Raw genomic sequence first — 19,617 nt, 5'->3', positions numbered from 1 at the left:
TTTTTTAGAGGTTTTTTTTAATAATGATGTTGATCATCATATGGGGAAAAATGTATCTGTGGTGCGATTCCTTTTGCTTTTTCATTACTGAAGGTAATTAGAATGCTAGAACTCTAATTAAAAGCTTCAGAAGTTTTGGACATATTGGCAACAACCCCCACACTAGCTAAATGGGAAATTAATATGCCATCAAGTCTAAACTTTCAATTATATTTGAGTAAAAGAAGGAAGGCAAAAATGAAACAAATTTGCTTAGATCTAGGTGATGTTTATTAATTATTGGCAAAGCAAGGCTTGTACATCCACAACTGCAAGGCACATATTTAATGTAGCCTGTAATTCTATGCACATTTTCTTCAGAGCAGGTCCCAATGAATTCAGTGGGATTTACTGCTGAGTAGACGTGTTTAGAAACATGCTATTATGGATAATCTCTTTTGGTTATTAAAATATCATATATGAGGTGGAAAAATAGAAAAAGGAATGGAGAAGTCAAACATGCACAGGGATTACGGCCCAATCCTATACGGTATGCACTGGCTCACCACTGGCATGCACTGTCGCAAATGTACCATAAGGCACATTTGTGGACCTTAGCGCCTGTGGAGTGCCAGTGCTAGCCCAGTGCTGGTCAATGCAGGGCTAGCGCTGGGCAAGCACTGAAGCTCTGCTGCTTGGTGGTCACAAGGACTACCAGCCAGCAGAGAGACATTTGGGGCATGAGGGGAGGCGGGGAGGAGGCATTCTGGGGCAGCGGGGAGGCAGGTGGGGGCAGGGACAGGGTGGAGGGAAGGTGTGCTGGGGGGTGGGAGCAGGGGGGAGGGAGGCGGGACTGGTGGAGCTTTGTTGCACCAGATCCTGAGCCTCTGTCTTGGGCCACCAGCCCAACATGGAGGCTCAAAATTCTACACTGACTCTTGGGTTGAAAGTCCCCTTCTCCCGAGGAGCTGTCGGCACAGCCTGCGTAATCTGCAGAATGCAGCAGCAGCCATTTTTGGCGCCATTGCAGTTCTGGGCACTGGGAGCACAGGATTGGGCTGCCTGTGCTTAGTGGTGGCCCTGCTCCACACTCTTCCTACTGATCAGACCAGGATTTACTTGAAAAACCAATGGTTTTCACTGCAACTACCCAAGACTGAGAAACCCAGAGAGGCAGGGCTGATGCCAAAATATTTTGAACTCTATGCATGAGTATACAAATTTTTATTAAGACTTTGTAATTAATTATATTCCATATCACTGTTGTGATATTTATCTAAAAAGAAAATATATATATACAGTTACATTTTTTAAAATTGGTTTTTTAAAAAAACTAATCTGTATAAAACTGTGCCCCTCTGAGCCCTAGGCATCCTCCTAGGGCCCCAGAAACCTGAGGGGTCTCCCTTGAAGACTGTCAGGTCAGCAGGGGAGGACAGCCCTTGCCTTCCCGCTCGCAGAGTGGCACGGGAGTGTAGGGAGACAGCACAAGAAGCAGGCGATCCCAAACAGAGCCAGAGAAGCAGACACAGGCTTGTTTGTTGCAGAAGTATGTATTAGTAAAGGAGCAGGCAGAAGAGTAGTCAGTCATATGGTCCAGAAGTCAGGGATACAGAGAGGCACAGTCATGATCAAGCACAGTCCAAGTCACAGAACAAACCAGCAGCACGACACGCAGAAACTCCACCACAGCGACCCACATCTGGAGTCTGCTCTTGCCCCCATATATACCGGGGCCAGCCAATCAGAGTAGGGCAACCTCATAGTCACAAGACAGTCTTGTGACCCATTCTGATTGATTGTCCAGTGGTGCATTGCACCACTCCACCATAGCCTACGTGATTCAGCACTCATCACTCCCCAAGTCACGTGACGCCCACCTGCAGCAGGTGCAGTTGATTGCATCAGCTGTGCTGCTTTGCTGATCGTTTCACACCAGGCCCAGATTAATAATAATAGTAATAATAGTAATAATAGTAATAATAATAATAATAAACTTTATTTGTATCCCGCCCTTCTCCCTGAAAGGGACCCAGGGTGGCTTACAACATGTAAAGACAATTTTAAAAAGCATGATTTAACACAGATAAAAACATATTAAAAACACATTAACAGAGGCCATAAAAACAGTAGTCAGAATAAAGTCAGAATAGAAAGAGCATAAAACAGCAAATCATAGAGGAATCCAGCCTGTCAAAAGAAACTAAAAAATGTATAAAAGTGTTAAAAAGGCCATGGAATCAGAAGGCTTATTTAAAGAGCAGGGTCTTCAGGCCTTGCCGAAAAAACTCAAGAGAGGGAGCCATTCTCAAGTCAAGGGGAAAGGAGTTCCACAACGTTGGTGCCACTACTGAGAAGGCCCTATTTCTTGCCGCGGCCCCACTTACCTCCTTAGGCGGTGGCACTTGTAAAAAGGCCTTCTCTGATGACCTGAGCCGGATTGTACGGGAGTAGGCGATCTCTAAGATAGCCTGGCCCAGAGCAGTATAGGGCTTTAAAGGTCAAAACCAGCACCTTGAATTGGGCCCGGAAACGAATGGGCAGCCAATGTAGTCCCCGGAGAAGCGGACTGACTGAGTCAAACCACCTAGCTCCAGTGACTACACGGGCCGCCGCATTCTGCACTAACTGCAGTTTCCGAACTGTCTTCAGGGGCAGCCCCACATAAAGCACGTTACAATAATCTAACCTCGATGTCACCATAGCATGGATCACCATGGCCAGGTCTGCACGATCCAAGTACGGACGCAGCTGTCACACCAGTCGAAGCTGAGCGAAGGCCCCCGTAGCCACAGCCGCCACCTGGGAATCCAGGAGCAGCTGCGAGTCCAGGTGGACCTCCAAGCTGCGGACCTGCTCCTTCAGGGGGAGTGCAACCCCATTCAGAGCAAGCCGATAATCCAGCACCTGCATCGAGGATTTCCGAACCAGGAGAGCCTCTGTCTTATCCGGATTTAATTTCAGCTTGTTAGCCCCCATCCAGATCTTCACTGCTTCCAGACAGCACTCCAGGCCCTCAACCGCCACCCTGGAGTCTGGAGGAAAGGAGAGATAGAGCTGGGTGTCATCAGCATATTGATGGCACCCCACTCCAAACCCCCGGATGACATCTCCCAGCGGTTTCATGTAGATGTTAAATAGCATGGGGGACAGAAGTGAACCCTACGGCACCCCACACCTCAAAGGCCATGGTGTCGAACAGGCATCCCGCAGCACCACCATCTGGGACCGACCCTCCAAGTAGGAGTGGAACCACCGCAAAACAGTGCCTCCAACTCCCAACTCGGCCAGTCGGCCCAGAAGGATACCACGGTCGATGGTATCGAAAGCCGCCGAGAGGTCCAGCAGGACCAACAGGGACGCACTCCCCCTGTCCAGTCCCCGGCGTAGGTCATCCACCAAGGCGACCAAGGCGGTTTCCGTCCCAAAGCCCGGCCTGAAACCAGATTGAAAAGGATCCAGATAATCCGCTTCATCCAAGACCCTCTGGAGTTGGGCCGCCACCACCCGCTCAATTACCTTGCCCAGAAACGGGATGTTAGAGACTGGCCGGTAGTTACCCAACACAGTGGAATCCAGGGAGGGCTTCTTCAGGAGGGGGCAAACCACTGCCCGTTTCAAAGCGATATCAGGCCCTCCTGCCACATCCTATCAGTTATATCAGTTGAAAGTGATATCAGTTTCAAAGATATCAGGCCCTCCTGCCACATCCTGGCTAATAGCAATCTCAAGCCTGGGATGCCAAAAAACCTGACAAAGACAAATAGTAGCAGAACTTGTACTCTCTCTGTAAGCATGAGAAATCTGCACCCTGTCACATAAAGTTGGACCAGGCAAGTAAATTAGCAAAAATTATACGGAATGTAATAAAGGGCTTGCTTTTCAACCCTTTGCTGCCCTTCGCTCTGTCTTTGCGACTGGTGAACATTGTGTTTTGGCACCCTTGCTCCACAGTTTCTACCAAGCTTCAAAAAGCCTCAGCAGATACAGATAGGACACTTTGGTAACCCTGGACCATTGACTCACAACTCTCCCCCACCCGGTGTCTTGTGTGCAGTCAAACTGACAACACATTTCACATCTCTGTTTTTTCCCCTCTTTTGTGTGAGTGTTGCATGCTTGTGAGACTAAGGATGCAATCCTAACCCACTTTCCAGCACTGACTTAAGGGCAATGCAGCTCTAAGGTAAGGGAACAAACATTTCCTTACTTTGAGGTGGCCTCGTGAGTGCTCCCCAACTGCAGGATGCTGCACATGTCCCATGGCACAGTTATGCCAGTGCTGGAAAGTTGGTTAGGATTTGGGCCTAGGATTTTTATTCCATTTTTATTGCATTTTATTATTGACTCCACTCTCCATTACTGTTTTTTTATCCACACAATAAAAGTTATCTATAATTACATATTTACCCATAACTTACCATTTCCTCCTTATTTATGTCATTTCACTGAGTTGTGGCGCTGGCCATTACACTTGGTTCCTACACACATAATAGATCTCCCTCATGTGCACATGTTGTGCGTGTCTTTAAAAGCACATTCAGTAACAAAGCAAGGGGGTGAGTAGGAGTGCCGCTTCAGCTAAAAACACCAGCTGTTCTCTAACAGTAGACCACCAACAGATACAAGCATCCCTTTGCGTGACTTTATAAAATCTAGAGTTGATGATGTAATTGTTTCATCGGATTGGGTGGTTTATGACTATCTGGGCATCTTGGATGCCTGTTATCTGTTGCAAGTCAATCTCAGCAGGAGGGCTGGCCAGGGACTATTGTCTAAGATAGTGTGGTTGGTCTGTGGAACTCCTGCGTGTGGTTGGTCTGTGGAACTCCTTGCCACAGGATGTGGTGACGGCATCAGGCCTGGACGCCTTTAAAAGGGGATTGGACAAGTTTCTGGAGGAAAAATCCATTATGGGGTACAAGCCATGATGTGTATGCGCAATCTCCTGATTTTAGAAATGGGTTATATCAGAAGGCCAGATGCAAGGGAGGGCACCAGGATGAGGTCTCTTGTTATCTGGTGTGCTCCCTGGGGCATTTGGTGGGCCGCTGTGAGATACAGGAAGCTGGACTAGATGGGCCTATGGCCTGATCCAGTGGGGCTGTTCTTATGTTCTTATGTTCTTAAGATGGACCCAGACCAGAACTTGATCTGGCTTCCCTGCACATGATCTCACTGCAGCTTTTAGGCTGCTGAGACATCACAGGAGTCTCTGGTGGGTTAGAAGTATCCAAAATTAGGGGAAAACAGGCAAAAAAGAGGCATGTAAACGATTCATGTGCTTTTGATTTTTGTACTTGTTAAGCATTTAATAAGATATATAAGGGGTAAAAACTTGCAAATAATATTTTTTCCCCTCTCTCAGGTTACTCAGTAAGATGTAGAAAGCTGATTTTAATGCATCCTTAAGGGAATTGACTTTAATGCCGATTGATGACCTATTGAGTGGACCAGAAAGAAATTCAACATACAAGTGATGGAATGGGAAGGTTACAGGACCTCAAGCAATCTTAACGTAACTTGGAAATTGGAGTTGTATTCAAGATGGCATCCTGAACGCAGCTCTTTTTGCTACACTCTGTTCTTCTGATAGACTTGGCAAGTTGGCTTTGGTTGTTTTTCAATTGTTAATTAGTGCTAACATCTAAATAATTTGCTATTCCATATAGAGCCATTTGGAGTTTATTTTGAGTAATTATATTTCCTTAGAGAGATAAATTCGCTTTGTTGTCCCCTACTCCTGGATAATCGGCAGGTTCTTCTGCTGGTGAAAATTGCTGCTTTATTATCAACAACACATGGACAACTGTCAACAAAATTGGAAGGTCACTCTCAACAGTTGTCACAACAACCAGACGAGCTTTCAAGGCTTCTTGAAAATGGGAAAGTGATTGAAGGATCGATCCAACAGCTGCAAGATTCCGTCAACAATCTCAAATCTGATCTATCAGCCATGAATATTAAGATAGCTGACCAGCACAGGTTCAAGATCAAGCAACATCTCAATCTGCTTCAGTCAGCAAATCCTATTGACCAGGATCTCACAGCTGAACTTGGCAGCCCACTCCTATAACCTTCGAATCCTTGACTTGCAGGAGGCAGAAATCAAACAGATTAAATAAAATAAGAAACATGCATACCTGGAAGATTTTCTTTGTGGTATTCTGCAACTTCCAGCGTACTGTATTTTCAGCTATCAGTTGTACAGCGGGCATATCCTGTATATAGTAAGCCATCCTCTCACACAAAGAGAAAATCTGTGTCTGTTTTTTCCCAATTTTGAATTATTCAGTTTTTGAGATTGAGTGTGAGAAAGCATATCCTGCAATTGTTGTGACAAGCAGGAATTATATTGTGGTTCAGATAAATCTGATGTGTTGCTCTTTCCTGATTATCCCAGGGATGCAGTGGTGGCCTTCCCCAGTCCTGCACTGGAGGCAAAGGTCTGTGATGGTGCCCCCTTTGCAGGATGCCGCCACCCCTCTGTGCGCAAAACTCCCCCCCTCTTACCTGGAGCACAAAGAGCCTTGTGCAACTCCAGGATGCACCAGGGAAGCCTACTGAATCTTCCCTGGGCAAACCGGAAGCACAGTGTCCGGCTGCGTCAGGAGCCTCAGTGAGCTCTGTGCCCCGGGGCATTTGCCCCTTTCATTGAATGGCAGATTTGCCACTGCAGGGATGTAATGATACAATGTGCACAACTTAATATGGGCCTTTTGTTCCTTCATCTTACTGCGAGATTGCTTTTTTCATCTTTTTCATTTTTTTTAAGTCTTTTTTTTAACATATTGATTATATGACCATATGATTACATGATACTTACTGTCAAGACTGACTGATGAATGAAAATCTTTGGTACAGGTCTCCTTTAGTCTTTTTTTTTCTTTTTATATTTGGTATCCTGTTTAATGCTTCTGTGATTGGATTGTTTTATTAATTAATAAAGGACATTTTTTAAAAATAAAATAACTTGGAAATTGAGAGCTAATTGAGGGGAAGGAAGGGAAAAATACTCATGAAAGATAAACTTAGGAAGTTGTCTGCTTCCATTTTACCTGCAAGCTAGAAAGTTTTTGTCCAGTTTAAAAAAAAAAAATTCATAATCTGTGAAAGATTATGCTTCTAGTTCGGATCCTTAAGATTGTATTTTTTCACTTATTGACCTTGTAAGCTATCTTATGCATGGGACCAAAAAGCAACATATAAATTTAACAAATGCAAAAGGAATTGGTTTCAGATGGAGCTATGTGTCTCTGGCTGCAATCCTACACACTCCAAACAGGAGTAAGCATCACTGAAAGCAGTGAGACTTATTTCCATGTACATACATATGGGATCAGACTGCCATATCTTTCTGGTCTGTTCAGATAAATAAAATTCTGTGGTTGCAAACTGGATCCTTAGATACTATAAACTCAGGAATAATCTACCTGGCTGGGCTGCTGCAAAATAAGCTGCAAAGCTACATAACAACAGCCAATAGCCTTATTGGATCCTTTCATATTAATTTAAGGAGATTTAATGTTTGATTGTCAACCAACATTGAGGTTAAGGTGGCACAAAAAAATTCAATCATTAATCAGTTTTGTACAGTATAGAATGATTTTTATCTCTCATCTGTAGTATAAGCAGGCTTCTTACTTTTAAGTAATAGTTTCTTGAAAATGTTGTTTTAAAACCGCTTCTTTATTTTCTCTACATCCATGTTTTTATCTTTCTGAAATGCCAGAACTATCATTTGAAAATAAATTAGTGAGTTCCCCTCCCTTAATATAGATGCATGTGTTTCACTGATGATGTATTTTCTGCAACAGCTGAATGGAAGTGTTAGATCCACTGTCAACAATGGACAATTGGTCCATTATCCAGCTCTCTCACAGCCCAATCTTGAGCTGCCTGGTACCAAAAATGGTATCCTGCATGCACTGGGCAGCCGACAGAGGCTCCTTGGAGAAGGGGACATTCGTTCCCCCAAGTAAGGGAAGTAGCCCCACAATGCTTTTTAGCCGGCGCTGTGAGGCCCGAAATGGGGCTCTGGATCCGGTGAAGCTGAGCTCCGTTAGTTCTACCCCCCACCCACCCCACTCTCTCCACCTCCATGCCTTTCCCCACCCTCTGCCTGTCCTGGAACACCTCCTCCCCATCTCCCCTCATGCCCCAATTTACCTCTCCGCTGCCAGGCGCTTTGCGCAGAGTGTCTGGCGACAGATTGCTGACCTCTGACCAGCCCTGTCCCAGTGTGGGCTTGCGCTGGACCAGCTCTGGTGCTGGGCCAGCAGTAACACCCACAAACATGCCTTACGGCACATTTATGACAGTGCATGCTGGTGGTGAGCTGGCACACACTCGATAGGATTGGGCCCTAAGACTGTTGAAGGACCAAAGGCTACTGTACCTTTTTATGGGCAGATGGTCTGTGTCTTTAGCACTGACACAAGAGACAGCAAAATAACATTTTTTTTCCTCCTTAAAAATCCAATGATGGGAAAAGCTGCACTTGTAGATTTTCTGCCTACCATGCAGACATTAAAAATGCACCAAGCACACAATGTTAACCTCCCTAGCTGCATTATATGGTGATATTTGACTGTATTTTCTAGCTATATTGTTGAGATACCCTGGCAATGTTTGATGCTTGTGGTAGACTTTGAAACATCCATCTAGTACATATTATGTTGAAAACAGTGAACACGAACAGTTAATTTTTGTAAGACGTTGTCTCCTGCTCCCTTGCATACCAAGAAATAGCTACGGAAGGCAGTTCCAGACTCTGCCTCTGTAATCAGAGCTCAGTAATCCATGGGAAGCTCACTTGAGAAGCAAGTAAACAGGAAATTCTGTAACATTTCATTAAAATTCCATTAAAGTACCTAGGCATAGGCTTTCAGAATGGTTCACCTGGTTCCAACATTTTGTCATTAGTAACAGCTTTAAATATCTCCGACTGAGATGACTGGGCTGTTCCTGCACCTCCCTCTCCTGCCTGGGCAGGAGGAAACAGACAGGAATGAGGTCAGAGAGTTCTTGAAGAAGAAAATCTGGAATAATTTGGAACAGAAAGACCTTCTGCCTGTGTCCTCCACCCACTGTGATCAAGGGTGTTGTCTTCAGAACTGCCAGATCAGTCAGCCAGAGAACAGAAATGACCTTTAATGCTCCCATTATGGCAAGAGAAAAGAGAGATAGGGCTCCTTCTGTGAAACCTTCTGTGGCTCCTTCTGTCCTTTCCTCTCTGGCCCTGGCACCTACCCTCCATCTCTGGCCTGATATTCTTAACCAGACAGGTGCTAAATTGTCTCCTGCCACTGCTGGGCAATCGAGGTGAGCTAGGAATCCCTGCTCTTTTATTCAGCTGCTGGGGGGAGCTGCACACTGTGTAGCCACATGGTTGCCAAGAGGACAGGCATCAGGTGTGGATCACCAATGTCAGCAGGGGCAGCTGTGTGTTTGCATGGTGCTGAATGGAACGAGAGGGGTTTCTCCTACACTGTAGTTATCTCTCTGTCATGCCAGAGAAGGAGCCTGGGCAGCTAAGCTGGGGAGGGAACAAGCAGCGGGAGACCATCATCTGGCAACCTTACTCATAACCTACCACTTAGTTCAGAGCCAGTGTGGGCATGCCTCTGTAGTGATGGCACCAAAGTGGAGGCTTGTTTTAGTGAATATGCACACCCTTCCCCCAAACTGATTAAGAGCTAAGTTTAACTCTAACAAAGTTTAGGCCCAGCTCATACTAGTTCTGCAAGAGTCCCTTCAGCAGAGTCCCTTCACATCATAGCTTCCTGGTTGCCTTCCTACTGCTCTTGTGGCAATGAGAGGAAATGTCACTGGTTGTCTGTCTGTGAGGTCACCATCCGTTCATCCATAGCACCATGGGTTACAATAGCAGTAAACCAGGTACTGAGGACCTTGCTACATGTATACCCAGAGTTCCTAAATCCTCCAATGCTGCTGTAGTCCTTGGCCCCTGAACTACAGCAGCAGCTGCATGGAAGGTGCCAGGGATGAGAGATTGGATGCCTCATAGGCCTTCAGTGTTAAAGCCCCATGACAACTGCATCCAGGTTGAGTGTTGGGAGCAACCAACCAGGTGGGAGCAACCAGGTTGTGTGTTGGATGGAGGTTGGTGGGAAGCAGTTTGGACCCTATCGTGATCCCAAGTTTGAAATTTAGAATTTTGGTACAGTTGCAGTTGACTCAGAAACATCTGAACTATTTTCCAGTTTAGGGGGAAATAGTTCCATTTGCCAAGCAAATTTCCAAATGGAACTGAGAGAATTTGCCCTCATAGATAAGGTAAAGAACGCCCATGCTGATTCTGTTTTTGTTTCACAAAACCCAAGCTAGGAGCAACATGGTTTGTATTAAAGGTTGCTACACAATCTCCTGGCTACGCGCGCACACACACACACACACACACACACACACAAGTATGTTTTTTTCATTTGTTTTCCTCTGTCATCCATCTCCTGACCAAGACTCAGATGATTTATTGACTTTTAAAAATTGCCCTGCCTTTCTCCTCCATGTAAAAGAGCCCAAGGCAGCTTTCAGCCAGGGCAACAATATCAATAAAACAGCAATGATTAACCATTACTGTTGTCACACCTTGGGTAGCTCCAAGACAAGCTGCAGTGCGCAAGGCTGGTTCTGGTATTGGCTGGCACAGAGCAGGGGCACAGATGTAGACAAGGAAAGGGCAGCAACATTACTCCAGGCGAACAGCTGTTCAGGCTGGAGAGCTGACCTGGAGGCAGGCGTAATAGAAGACCTGATGTACCTAACTCCTGAGGTTGGGCAAGGTAAGAGTCAGCTAACCTTATTCAGTTTGGGATCAGCTGACAAGAGCCCAGACAAACATGGCAGTCTGTAGGGCACCCCTGTTTTAAAAAAGGTCCCAGAATGGCTGATGCCATTAAACAATAAAAAATATATTACAACACTACAGATACTTATTTATCATATTTTCCCTGCCTCTCTGCCCCTAGGAGAACCCAAGGCTGCTTACAAGAAATACAAAAAAATAGAACACAATTAAACATTTACAATGTAACATTAATAAAATGTTAAAACAACAGATTACAATAAAAGCACAAATACAATAAAAATGCAAGGGTAGCAGCAAAACACTATATAAAGCATCCAATCTGTAAAAGCTGTTCAGAAGTCGAGGACTCAGAAGGCTTGTCTGAAAAGTCTTCAGACCCTGCTGGAAAGTCTCTAAGGAGAGAACAGTTAGTAAATCAAGGGGGAGGGAGTTCCATAGGATAGGTGCCACAGCTGAGAAGGCCCTTAGATATTACAATATTAAAGTCACTGAAAGTGACAAGTTCAAACGCTTCACATCCTTATTTCTTATGGCTGAGATGGACGTGGTTACTTTACAGCTCAGCACAAAGTCACATGGGTGGTGGTCATGTGTGTCCCTTGAGTCTATTGGAATTGCTCACATACAGATTGTTATATCTGCACTTGGCAATACCAGGTTCTGGACCAACATGTGAATCTAGGTTTCCTCTCCCATTACAGACCGGAGACTATTGCATCTGCTCTGTGGCAGGAGCTAATAATTCATTGCAGCCAGGCTGAGCATGGCCACCTGTATGTAGAATAAGACAATTGGTCCTGCGCTTGATTTATACCTCCAGCTAAGCTAATTAAGCAATAATTCAGGAGGAATCCATCATTGTGACAGCTTTGTTGATCGACCATCCCCAAGCAAAGTCAAAGGTGTTTAGTATCCTGGGAGGGATACCCAGGTCAATAACAAAAACTATTAAAATTGGAATGTAGAACACAGCAGTGATTATATTTTTCAACAGTGGGGAACAACTTAATATGCCCATATATATATAAATATAGCTCCCAGTGTGGAAGGGATTGTCACTCCCGAATCAGCTTTTTCAGTCTATACCAGGGGTGTCCAAAGTTTTTGGCAGGAGGGCCACGTTGTCTCTCTGACACTGTGTCGGGGGCTGGGGAAAAAAAGAATTAATTTACATTTTAAATTTGAATAAATTTACATATGTTTACATAAATTAATATATTAAAGATGAACTTATATGAATGAATGAAGGTCTTGCAATAGCTCAAGGCCTATAAAAGGCCTTGCACAAAGCAAGGTTGGCCTTTCCTTTGCTGCTGGTACTGCATCACAGACGTGAAACCATAAGCAGTGGAGGGAGCCCTCATTCCACAGCTCACGAGAGAGGTCAAACAGTCGCCCTCACACTGAGAGCAGTTGCGTCGGGCCAGTGTGGGCTCCAACAAATCTCTGGAGGGCCAGAGACTCATTGGAGACTGGGGGCTCCCTGAGGACCGCATTGAGAGGCCTTGAGGGCCACAAGTGGCCCCAGGGCCGGGGTTTGGGCACCCCTGGTCTATACCAACTAGAACAAAATTTAAAAGCTAATGTATGTTAAGAAATGTGACATGTACTTGGGGAAGGAAAACAATTCTGAATTAGAGGTTGGCATCCTTCAGTCTTGGAAGGATATCACGCTCTGAATGGTGGTTCTGTAACAGAGTGTCCTCTCCAGTGCACGAAACCTGGATAAAGTAGATATGGAGGATAGACTGTTACCCATGCAGCAAATTTCCCCTCTCCACGTCACTGAAATGGTCCAATGGAAAGGCAGAAGTCAATATGGTTGTTTCCGGCAGCGTCGCAGGAGTTGCCAGAACGTGACTGTGTTCAGCCATGAACTGCCTCAGGGACTCCGGCTCCGGATTTTGCCTCGAGGTTGGCACCTGAAGGCTTTTCCATAACTGGATGTAGCCATAAGGCAGTGGAGGTTTGGGATCAGAGTTTTCCTTCTCTCAGATGAGCTGTCTTCCCAGGCTAAGGAGTCCCATCTACCCGGTGGCTGTTTAGTCACCTTTTACGACAAGTACAGCCGAACCGAGGGCTTATTCTCATCCCTGGAGTTAGGGTCAGATCCAGTCAGAGTTAAGGATTATCAAGGCCCATTGGTGTGGTGGTGAAAATCCCAGATTTGTCCAAATTTTTCCTGTTTTGGATCCTTCTGAAAAAAACCCAAGGGGTGTTTGCTATCCCTTCTCCACAATAACCAGAAATGGATACATTTACAATGGAACTTACTGCCTGGATGAATGTATGGTAGCGTTAGGGTAGCTGCCCGGATGAATGTAGGATAGGGTAACAATGACTAATGATGTATGAGAGACACATGCAGCTGTCCAAGCCATGTTTTTGGTTGGCCCCAGAAGTGGCAGATCCCAGTCTGATCCTTAGAACCCAATCTTGAGCTTGGTGCTCTGGCTTTCCACTGGAGTGCACTGGTGCAAACATGCCATAAGGCACATCTGTGAGGTTTACTGCCAGGTCAGCGCCTGTGCTAGTCTCACGGACCACTGAGCTGCGGCATGGTAAGCGCGGGCGGGGAGGAGGGCAGGAAGGTGGCGTTCTGGGGAGGAGGGAGGCATGGGGAGGGCAGAGAGAGGGCAGGCAGGAGGCGTGCTGGGAGGAGGGAGCAGGGAGGCAGGAGGCGGGTCCAGTGGAGCTCAGCTCTGCTCCACCAGTTCCTGTTTGTGTAGGGCTTGGTGCTCTACAAGAACGCCTTGAGTAGCCTTGGGGTTGCTTCCCTTACCTGGGAGAAAGGAACAAAAGTCCCCTTCTCCCAAGGCACCACCTGCGACAGACTGAGGCGCGCTCAGGATTGGGCACAGCTGAGAAGCAGCTCAGGATTGGGCTGTCAGTCAGGAAAGATCGTGCTCAGGACAGACCAGATATAAAGAGGCAAGAAAGACACAGTTCTTGAGAGTCTTAAAATAAAGGCTATAACTTCTATTTATCCGAGATCCTTAAAGTAACGCTGTTAGAATTTAAATAATTCTAATATCTTGTTTAAATTGTTGAGTGTTATGCAAATTGTCATGTCAATTGTAAAGTACAATTGTTAATCGTTTGATATGCCAATCAATTGATATCGTTTGATATGCCAATAAAGGTTTCTTATTCTTAATATTCCCTTTGATTCCCCTGTCTCTTCTCTTTCTCTCCCCAATCCAAGCTGTCCCTACAGATGGTCACCAGTTGCGGAGCAAGCCCTGTCCCAGTGGACTCAGGCACCTGAAACTAACTCCCAATTGCGTTTACTATTTGCCTCTCGGGCCACTACTGATGTGATTGAAGCTTTCCAAGTTATAATCTCTTCCTTGGTAGATCACTTGAGGATGGCTAGCCCAAGTAATCCTCCTCGTTTTACAAAAAATACATGGTTTGACGAGGAGTGTTGGAAATTAAAAAAGCAGGTGCGTACCCTTTTTCTTTTTTTTCGGAATAATCCATCTTCTTACAATTTACAATATTATTTTCAACTACGGACCGCCTGCCGAAAGTATTTCCAGGAAAAACAACATCTTTTTGCCCTTGGGAAGTGGTCCATTCTCCATCAAGCCATTATTTCCAAAAACCATAAAACTTTTTGGGACGCAGTTACTAGGGCAAGTCATCCAACCCCTGTCATCTACTCTGACATTCCAGAAGCCACGTGGACAGATTATTTTTCCAAAATTTTCTATTCTTCTTCCCTCCTTATCTCTAATATTGATCTCCAAAAAGTCCCTGAATGGCCATCGGTTTCCCCACTGGAAATTTATCAACTCATAACTTCCTTAAAATCAGCCAAAGCCCCCGGCCCAGATTTTATCATCAATGAAATTCTTCTTACTAATCCTGGTTGGTGGGCTGCTCCCCTGGCTTCTCTTTTTACCACGATAAATTCTACAGGTCTATTCCCAGATATCTGGCGCTGTTCATTTCTTCTTCCAATTTTTAAGAAAGGTGACCCCGCTTCCCCGTCAAATTATCGTCCTATAAGTCTTTTATCTTGTATAGAGAAGCTTTATGCCAAATTCCTTCTTCAAAAGCTGTCATCCTGGGCTTGTTTGAAAAACCTTCCAGGAGTCGAACAATCAGGTTTTCGCCAGGGTGTTTCTACTCTGGATCATGCCTTTGCACTTTCTTTTCTAGCCCAGAAATATTCCATACATCATAAATCAAATCTATATGTAGCCTTTATCGACCTACAAGGTGCTTTTGACTCGATAAATAGAGCCCTTTTATGGAAAAAGTTATTCAACTGGGGCATTGACCAGAGGCTTCTGTTTTTGTTACAGCAACTTCATTCCCATAATAAATGTCAAATCCGTCTTCCTTTTACCAATATTCTCTCTTCTAGTTTTCCTATCAATAAAGGAGTGAGGCAAGGCTGCATCCTTGCCCCTCTTCTTTTTAATTTATTCATTGCCGATCTTCCTGCCAGCTTAACCACCACCTCTCATTCCTTTCCTGTAATAAATAAAAAGCCAATTCCGATTCTTCTTTACGCCGATGATACAGTACTTCTCTCACTCACAAAATCCGGTCTTCGTGAGCTCATTTCCAAATTTCAAGTTTATTGTCATTCAAATGATCTTGTAATTAATGCCAACAAAACAAAAATTATGGTTTTTTCCCGCTCCTGGGCTCCTTCTAAATGGTCAATCAATTCCCAATCTTACACTCAAGTTAAATCTTTTAAATATCTAGGTTTACATTTTCACTATAATTTATCATGGACTCAACATAAAAAGTCAGTTATTTCTTCAACAACTACCCACCTTTTGGCTATAACAAATTTTTATTTTAATGCAGGAAACCAATACATCCCAGCAGCGATTCAAATTTTTAAAGCAAAAATTATTTCTCATTTATTATACGGTATCCCGATATGGATACAGGCAGTTTCTAAGGATTTGGATCATATTGCTTCTTCCTTTTTTAGAAAGATATTAGGTATTCCTAATCTTATACGGTTGCCCACTATTCTTTTAGAACTTGGTTTACACCTTCCCTCCACTTATGCCTGGCTTTTTACCTTTAAGTTTTGGTTAAGGATTCATTTATCTCCTTCCCCTGACTCTTTAATTACAGAATTAATGAGTGACACGTATATCTTTATTTGGTTTAAAATAGTGGAAACTAAACTCCACTCCATTAACCTATCAGTAGAATTACTTGCTGATCTAAACTTATCTCAAGCTTATAAAATTATCAAAGACCACCTTTTCCTAGCTGAATTCAATACTTTAAAAAATTCTCTTAATTTGACCTGTTCCCCCCTTTCCCTAGGTCTTTTTCCTCAACTTGTTGTTGCCACTTCAAACTATTTTTTTCACCTCACTAATCCTAGACTGAAGAGAGCCTTCATGCTCGCTAGACTCAACATATTTCCCTCAGCTGTTCATTATGGTCGTTTCATGCGAGTTCCTCGTGAGAAACGATTATGTTTATTCTGTGGGGAGACCCCGGATACTCTTTTACATATTTTGCTTTTTTGTCCCTCTCATGATTCCCATCGTAGGATTTATTTAGAATCCTGGATTTCTAATTTCCCCCCTCAGGTATCACCCCTTCCCCAGTTGTTGGAAGACTCTATTGCTCCCTTGACGTATTCAGTGGCTAGTTTCCTGGCCTATATATTACAAAAAACGCCGGACTTTAGTTCTATAAAATCTTCTTTAAAATTTTTGTAGTCACCTTTCGCTATCTAATACCTGTTTTACTGAAAGGATAAGGTTGTCCCTTCTGGCTCCTTTTCTTTCTAGACCCTATTTCTTTTTTCTCTATTTAGTTTTCCTGAACTAGTCTAGTGGATAACGGTTGTATTGTTCCACTTTGTTGTCAGTTGTCTGCTGTAATATTTATAATGCCAATAAAGGTTAACTAACTAACTAACTAACTAACTTTATTGATAAAGGATCTGTAATAAAATACCCCTTTTCATTTATTTTCTTGAGGAATTACAATAAAACACTGCACATGGTGCTTCTTCCCCAAAGCCTTGCACTGGCACCCCTGGGCTTCCATACTCTTTTTTCCCTTCTATTTCACTGGTGTCATTTTATGGCTCCTATTTTTTTTTTTAAGAATGGAGTCCCCACTCCATTCTTAAAAAGTAATACATTTTGCAGTGTAGAGAGGTTTAATGGATCACTTCCTATTTTAAGAAAGATGCTTCAATTTTTCAAGACTCTATTGATTAAATGCGTAAAATCTTTTCCTCCTAAAAAAGTTACATTACTTAATAGTGTGAAACAAACTACAAAACGGTTGAAGCAGCTACTTTGTCCAGTAAGAGAATTTTGTAAAGTAAACATAAATTTAAAAGGAAGTAAGCCAAGAGCAGAGGCATTCTGCAAGTGATGCCATTTTAAGACAAAAGATAACATTTTCAGTGAAATCCTATGAAGGTGTACTCAAGAGTAAGTCCCACTGTGTTCAAGGGGGCTTACTCCAAGGTTAATGTGTATAGGACTATACTTTTATTTAAATAATGTGGGGGAACGGGAACTCCAGGAATGGTTTCTACCATTTAAACTACAGACATTAAACAGACAATAGAAAAAGAGAAAAAGACTGCATATGTAACTTACGCTTAGCCTTTCTCTCTGATGTGTGGAGTGACAGTGACATCTACTGATGGATGATATTAACTGCAGCTTTCAACCACAGGTCATAATTTTTAACAGTGAAAACAAAAGCCCTAAACAAAGAATTGTGATAGATCAGACTGAATGTCCATCTTGTCCAGAATCCTGCACTGAACAATATCCAACCAGAGGCTTTCAGGATGCCAAAAAAAAAAAAAAAAAAAAAGGCACAAATACAGCAGCCCTCAAATTTGCGAATTGGACATATTTCTCAGCTGTGCTTATTTGAATTGGTATTATTAACATTATTATTTATATAGTGCAATCAGTGTACATAGTGCTTTACATTGAATGAAAGGACAAGTTCCTTCCCTGAGGGGTTTACAGTCTAGATAGAGATGCAAGAAAGATGAAAGTCAGTTCCTTTTTACATCTCATTGGATAAGCTGAACCAGTAAAAAAGACAACATACCACAATTAGAACTAAAACGTATCAATATATTGACTTGTGAAGGAGATGTATGTGATTTAAGGCACACTTGAGGACACTAAATAAGAGTTTAGTAAATAAGCTTTAATAAGGAAAAAAAAAGTCTTGATAAAAGAGATTATGAATGCACAAAAATAATCCAAAAGTGAAAATCAATGCACAAACGTGATGAGAAAAGGGGCCTTTATAGAAAAAACAAAAACCAGTTAGGGCAGAAGGAAGCAAAAGAAAAATCTGTTAATAAAAGAAACCCATAAGGAAATTATAAAAAAAAGTAATAAAAGTGTGTCTATCCATGGGATCAGTGGGATAAGGGAAGAGCCAAGCTGAAAAACAAGAATTACCAAACAATGGGATGAATGAACAAAGGAAAAAGCACCCCTTTTCCTTGATATACCATTCTTAAGCATTCTGGGCATGTGGCCTCTCCCAAGCCTCAGTAAAAAGAATTCAGTTGAAAATCACTTCTGGTTTTCAATCCTGGGAATCATGTTGCTGCCATAGCCCCTCCCCTGCACATATTTACTGTGCTCCCAACTCCCTTGTAGGAGTTTGGGAAGCACTGCACTAGGATCAGAGAATCAGGGAAGGGACCTACAAGGTCATCTAGTCCAACCCCCTGTTTCCTCCTAGAGCTCGGGTCAGCAACCTGCCATTCTGGAGCCGCAAGCGGCTCTTTCAGCCTTTTGCTGTGGCTCCATGCGGGGCCAACCCATCTGGGAGGGAGGGGCTCGCCCCTCCCGCGACGCAGCCGCCGCCGCTCACCAGCCCAAGCGCATGAGCGCAGCTCCCATGCCTCCTGCAGCTGCGCCCCATAGGAGAAGGTGCGAACGGGCTGGCGGAGCAGCTCCTGCCCAAAGAGCCTGCACCGCCTCTGAGGGCGAGCAGCTGCCGCCGCTGCACGTTCCCTCCTGCCCAAGCCGCAGCGCAAAAGCAAGCAATTGAGTGCAGCTGCTCAGTCCTCCTCCCAAGCTCTGAGCACAATCCTGTGCTTGTCTCCTCAGAAGTAAGTCCCATTGTGCTTACTCCCAGCAAAGTGTGCCCAGGATTACAGCCTTCAAGCTGCCCACTCAGCATTCCCCCCGTCACTCACTCACACTCTCACTGCTCCATTTCCTTCACTTGGAAACTTGAAAGGGTTTTGGAGACCCCTGCACCAGATGGTATTCTGTATATGTTTGTATACTGTATGTGTAACATACTGTATATGTAGCACCAAAGCATATTTCATGATTGGGAAGTAATCACTGTTAGTATGCCTTTTATTTTATGCAGTTTTGAACTCTTAGCTTGTTTGTTCAGGAGCACCTTTGTGAACAGTGTTAAGTAGTACTAAGTGGTCTTGTTCAGAGGTAGTATTGCGTGTAAAGGTATTTACAAAAGTACAGAAGTAAATGACTGTAAAGAATGACAGTATCCTTCACAAGCGGTTCACCTGTGCACAATCTAAAACAGTTGTTCTCCAACTGTGGGTCTGGACCTGATTTTTAGTGGGACCTATAAGAGGGGAGTGTATTATAGAACTGTGACCTACAAGAGGGGAGTGTATTATATAACTGGGACCTATAAGAGGGGAGCGCAAATTATATATGCAGTGTTATCTTCATTTTAGATGTCAAAAGGGTTTTGTGGCTCCCGAGGTTTTCTTTTTTCCGGAAAACGGGTCCAAATAGCTCTTTGAATGTTTAAGGTTGCCGACCCCTGTCCTA

The 19,617-nt window shown here is 43.9% G+C and overlaps 1 protein-coding gene across 1 annotated transcript in view; it reads left to right on the top strand.

Moving 5' to 3' along the window:
• CAPN13 (calpain 13) overlaps positions 1-18,853 on the top strand; it is an 87,797-nt gene extending 68,944 nt beyond the window's left edge. The window contains exon 17 of the mRNA XM_066623297.1: positions 18,542-18,853. Coding sequence (XP_066479394.1) covers positions 18,542-18,853 — 312 coding nt within the window. The remainder of the gene's footprint in view (positions 1-18,541) is intronic.
• Positions 18,854-19,617: the final 764 nt, after the last annotated feature.

This window comes from Tiliqua scincoides, chromosome 1 (assembly GCF_035046505.1).
Source record: "Tiliqua scincoides isolate rTilSci1 chromosome 1, rTilSci1.hap2, whole genome shotgun sequence".
NCBI lineage: Eukaryota > Metazoa > Chordata > Lepidosauria > Squamata > Scincidae > Tiliqua > Tiliqua scincoides.
Note: the sequence above shows the minus strand (reverse complement) of the source record. Positions and strands in the feature narration are given on the sequence as shown.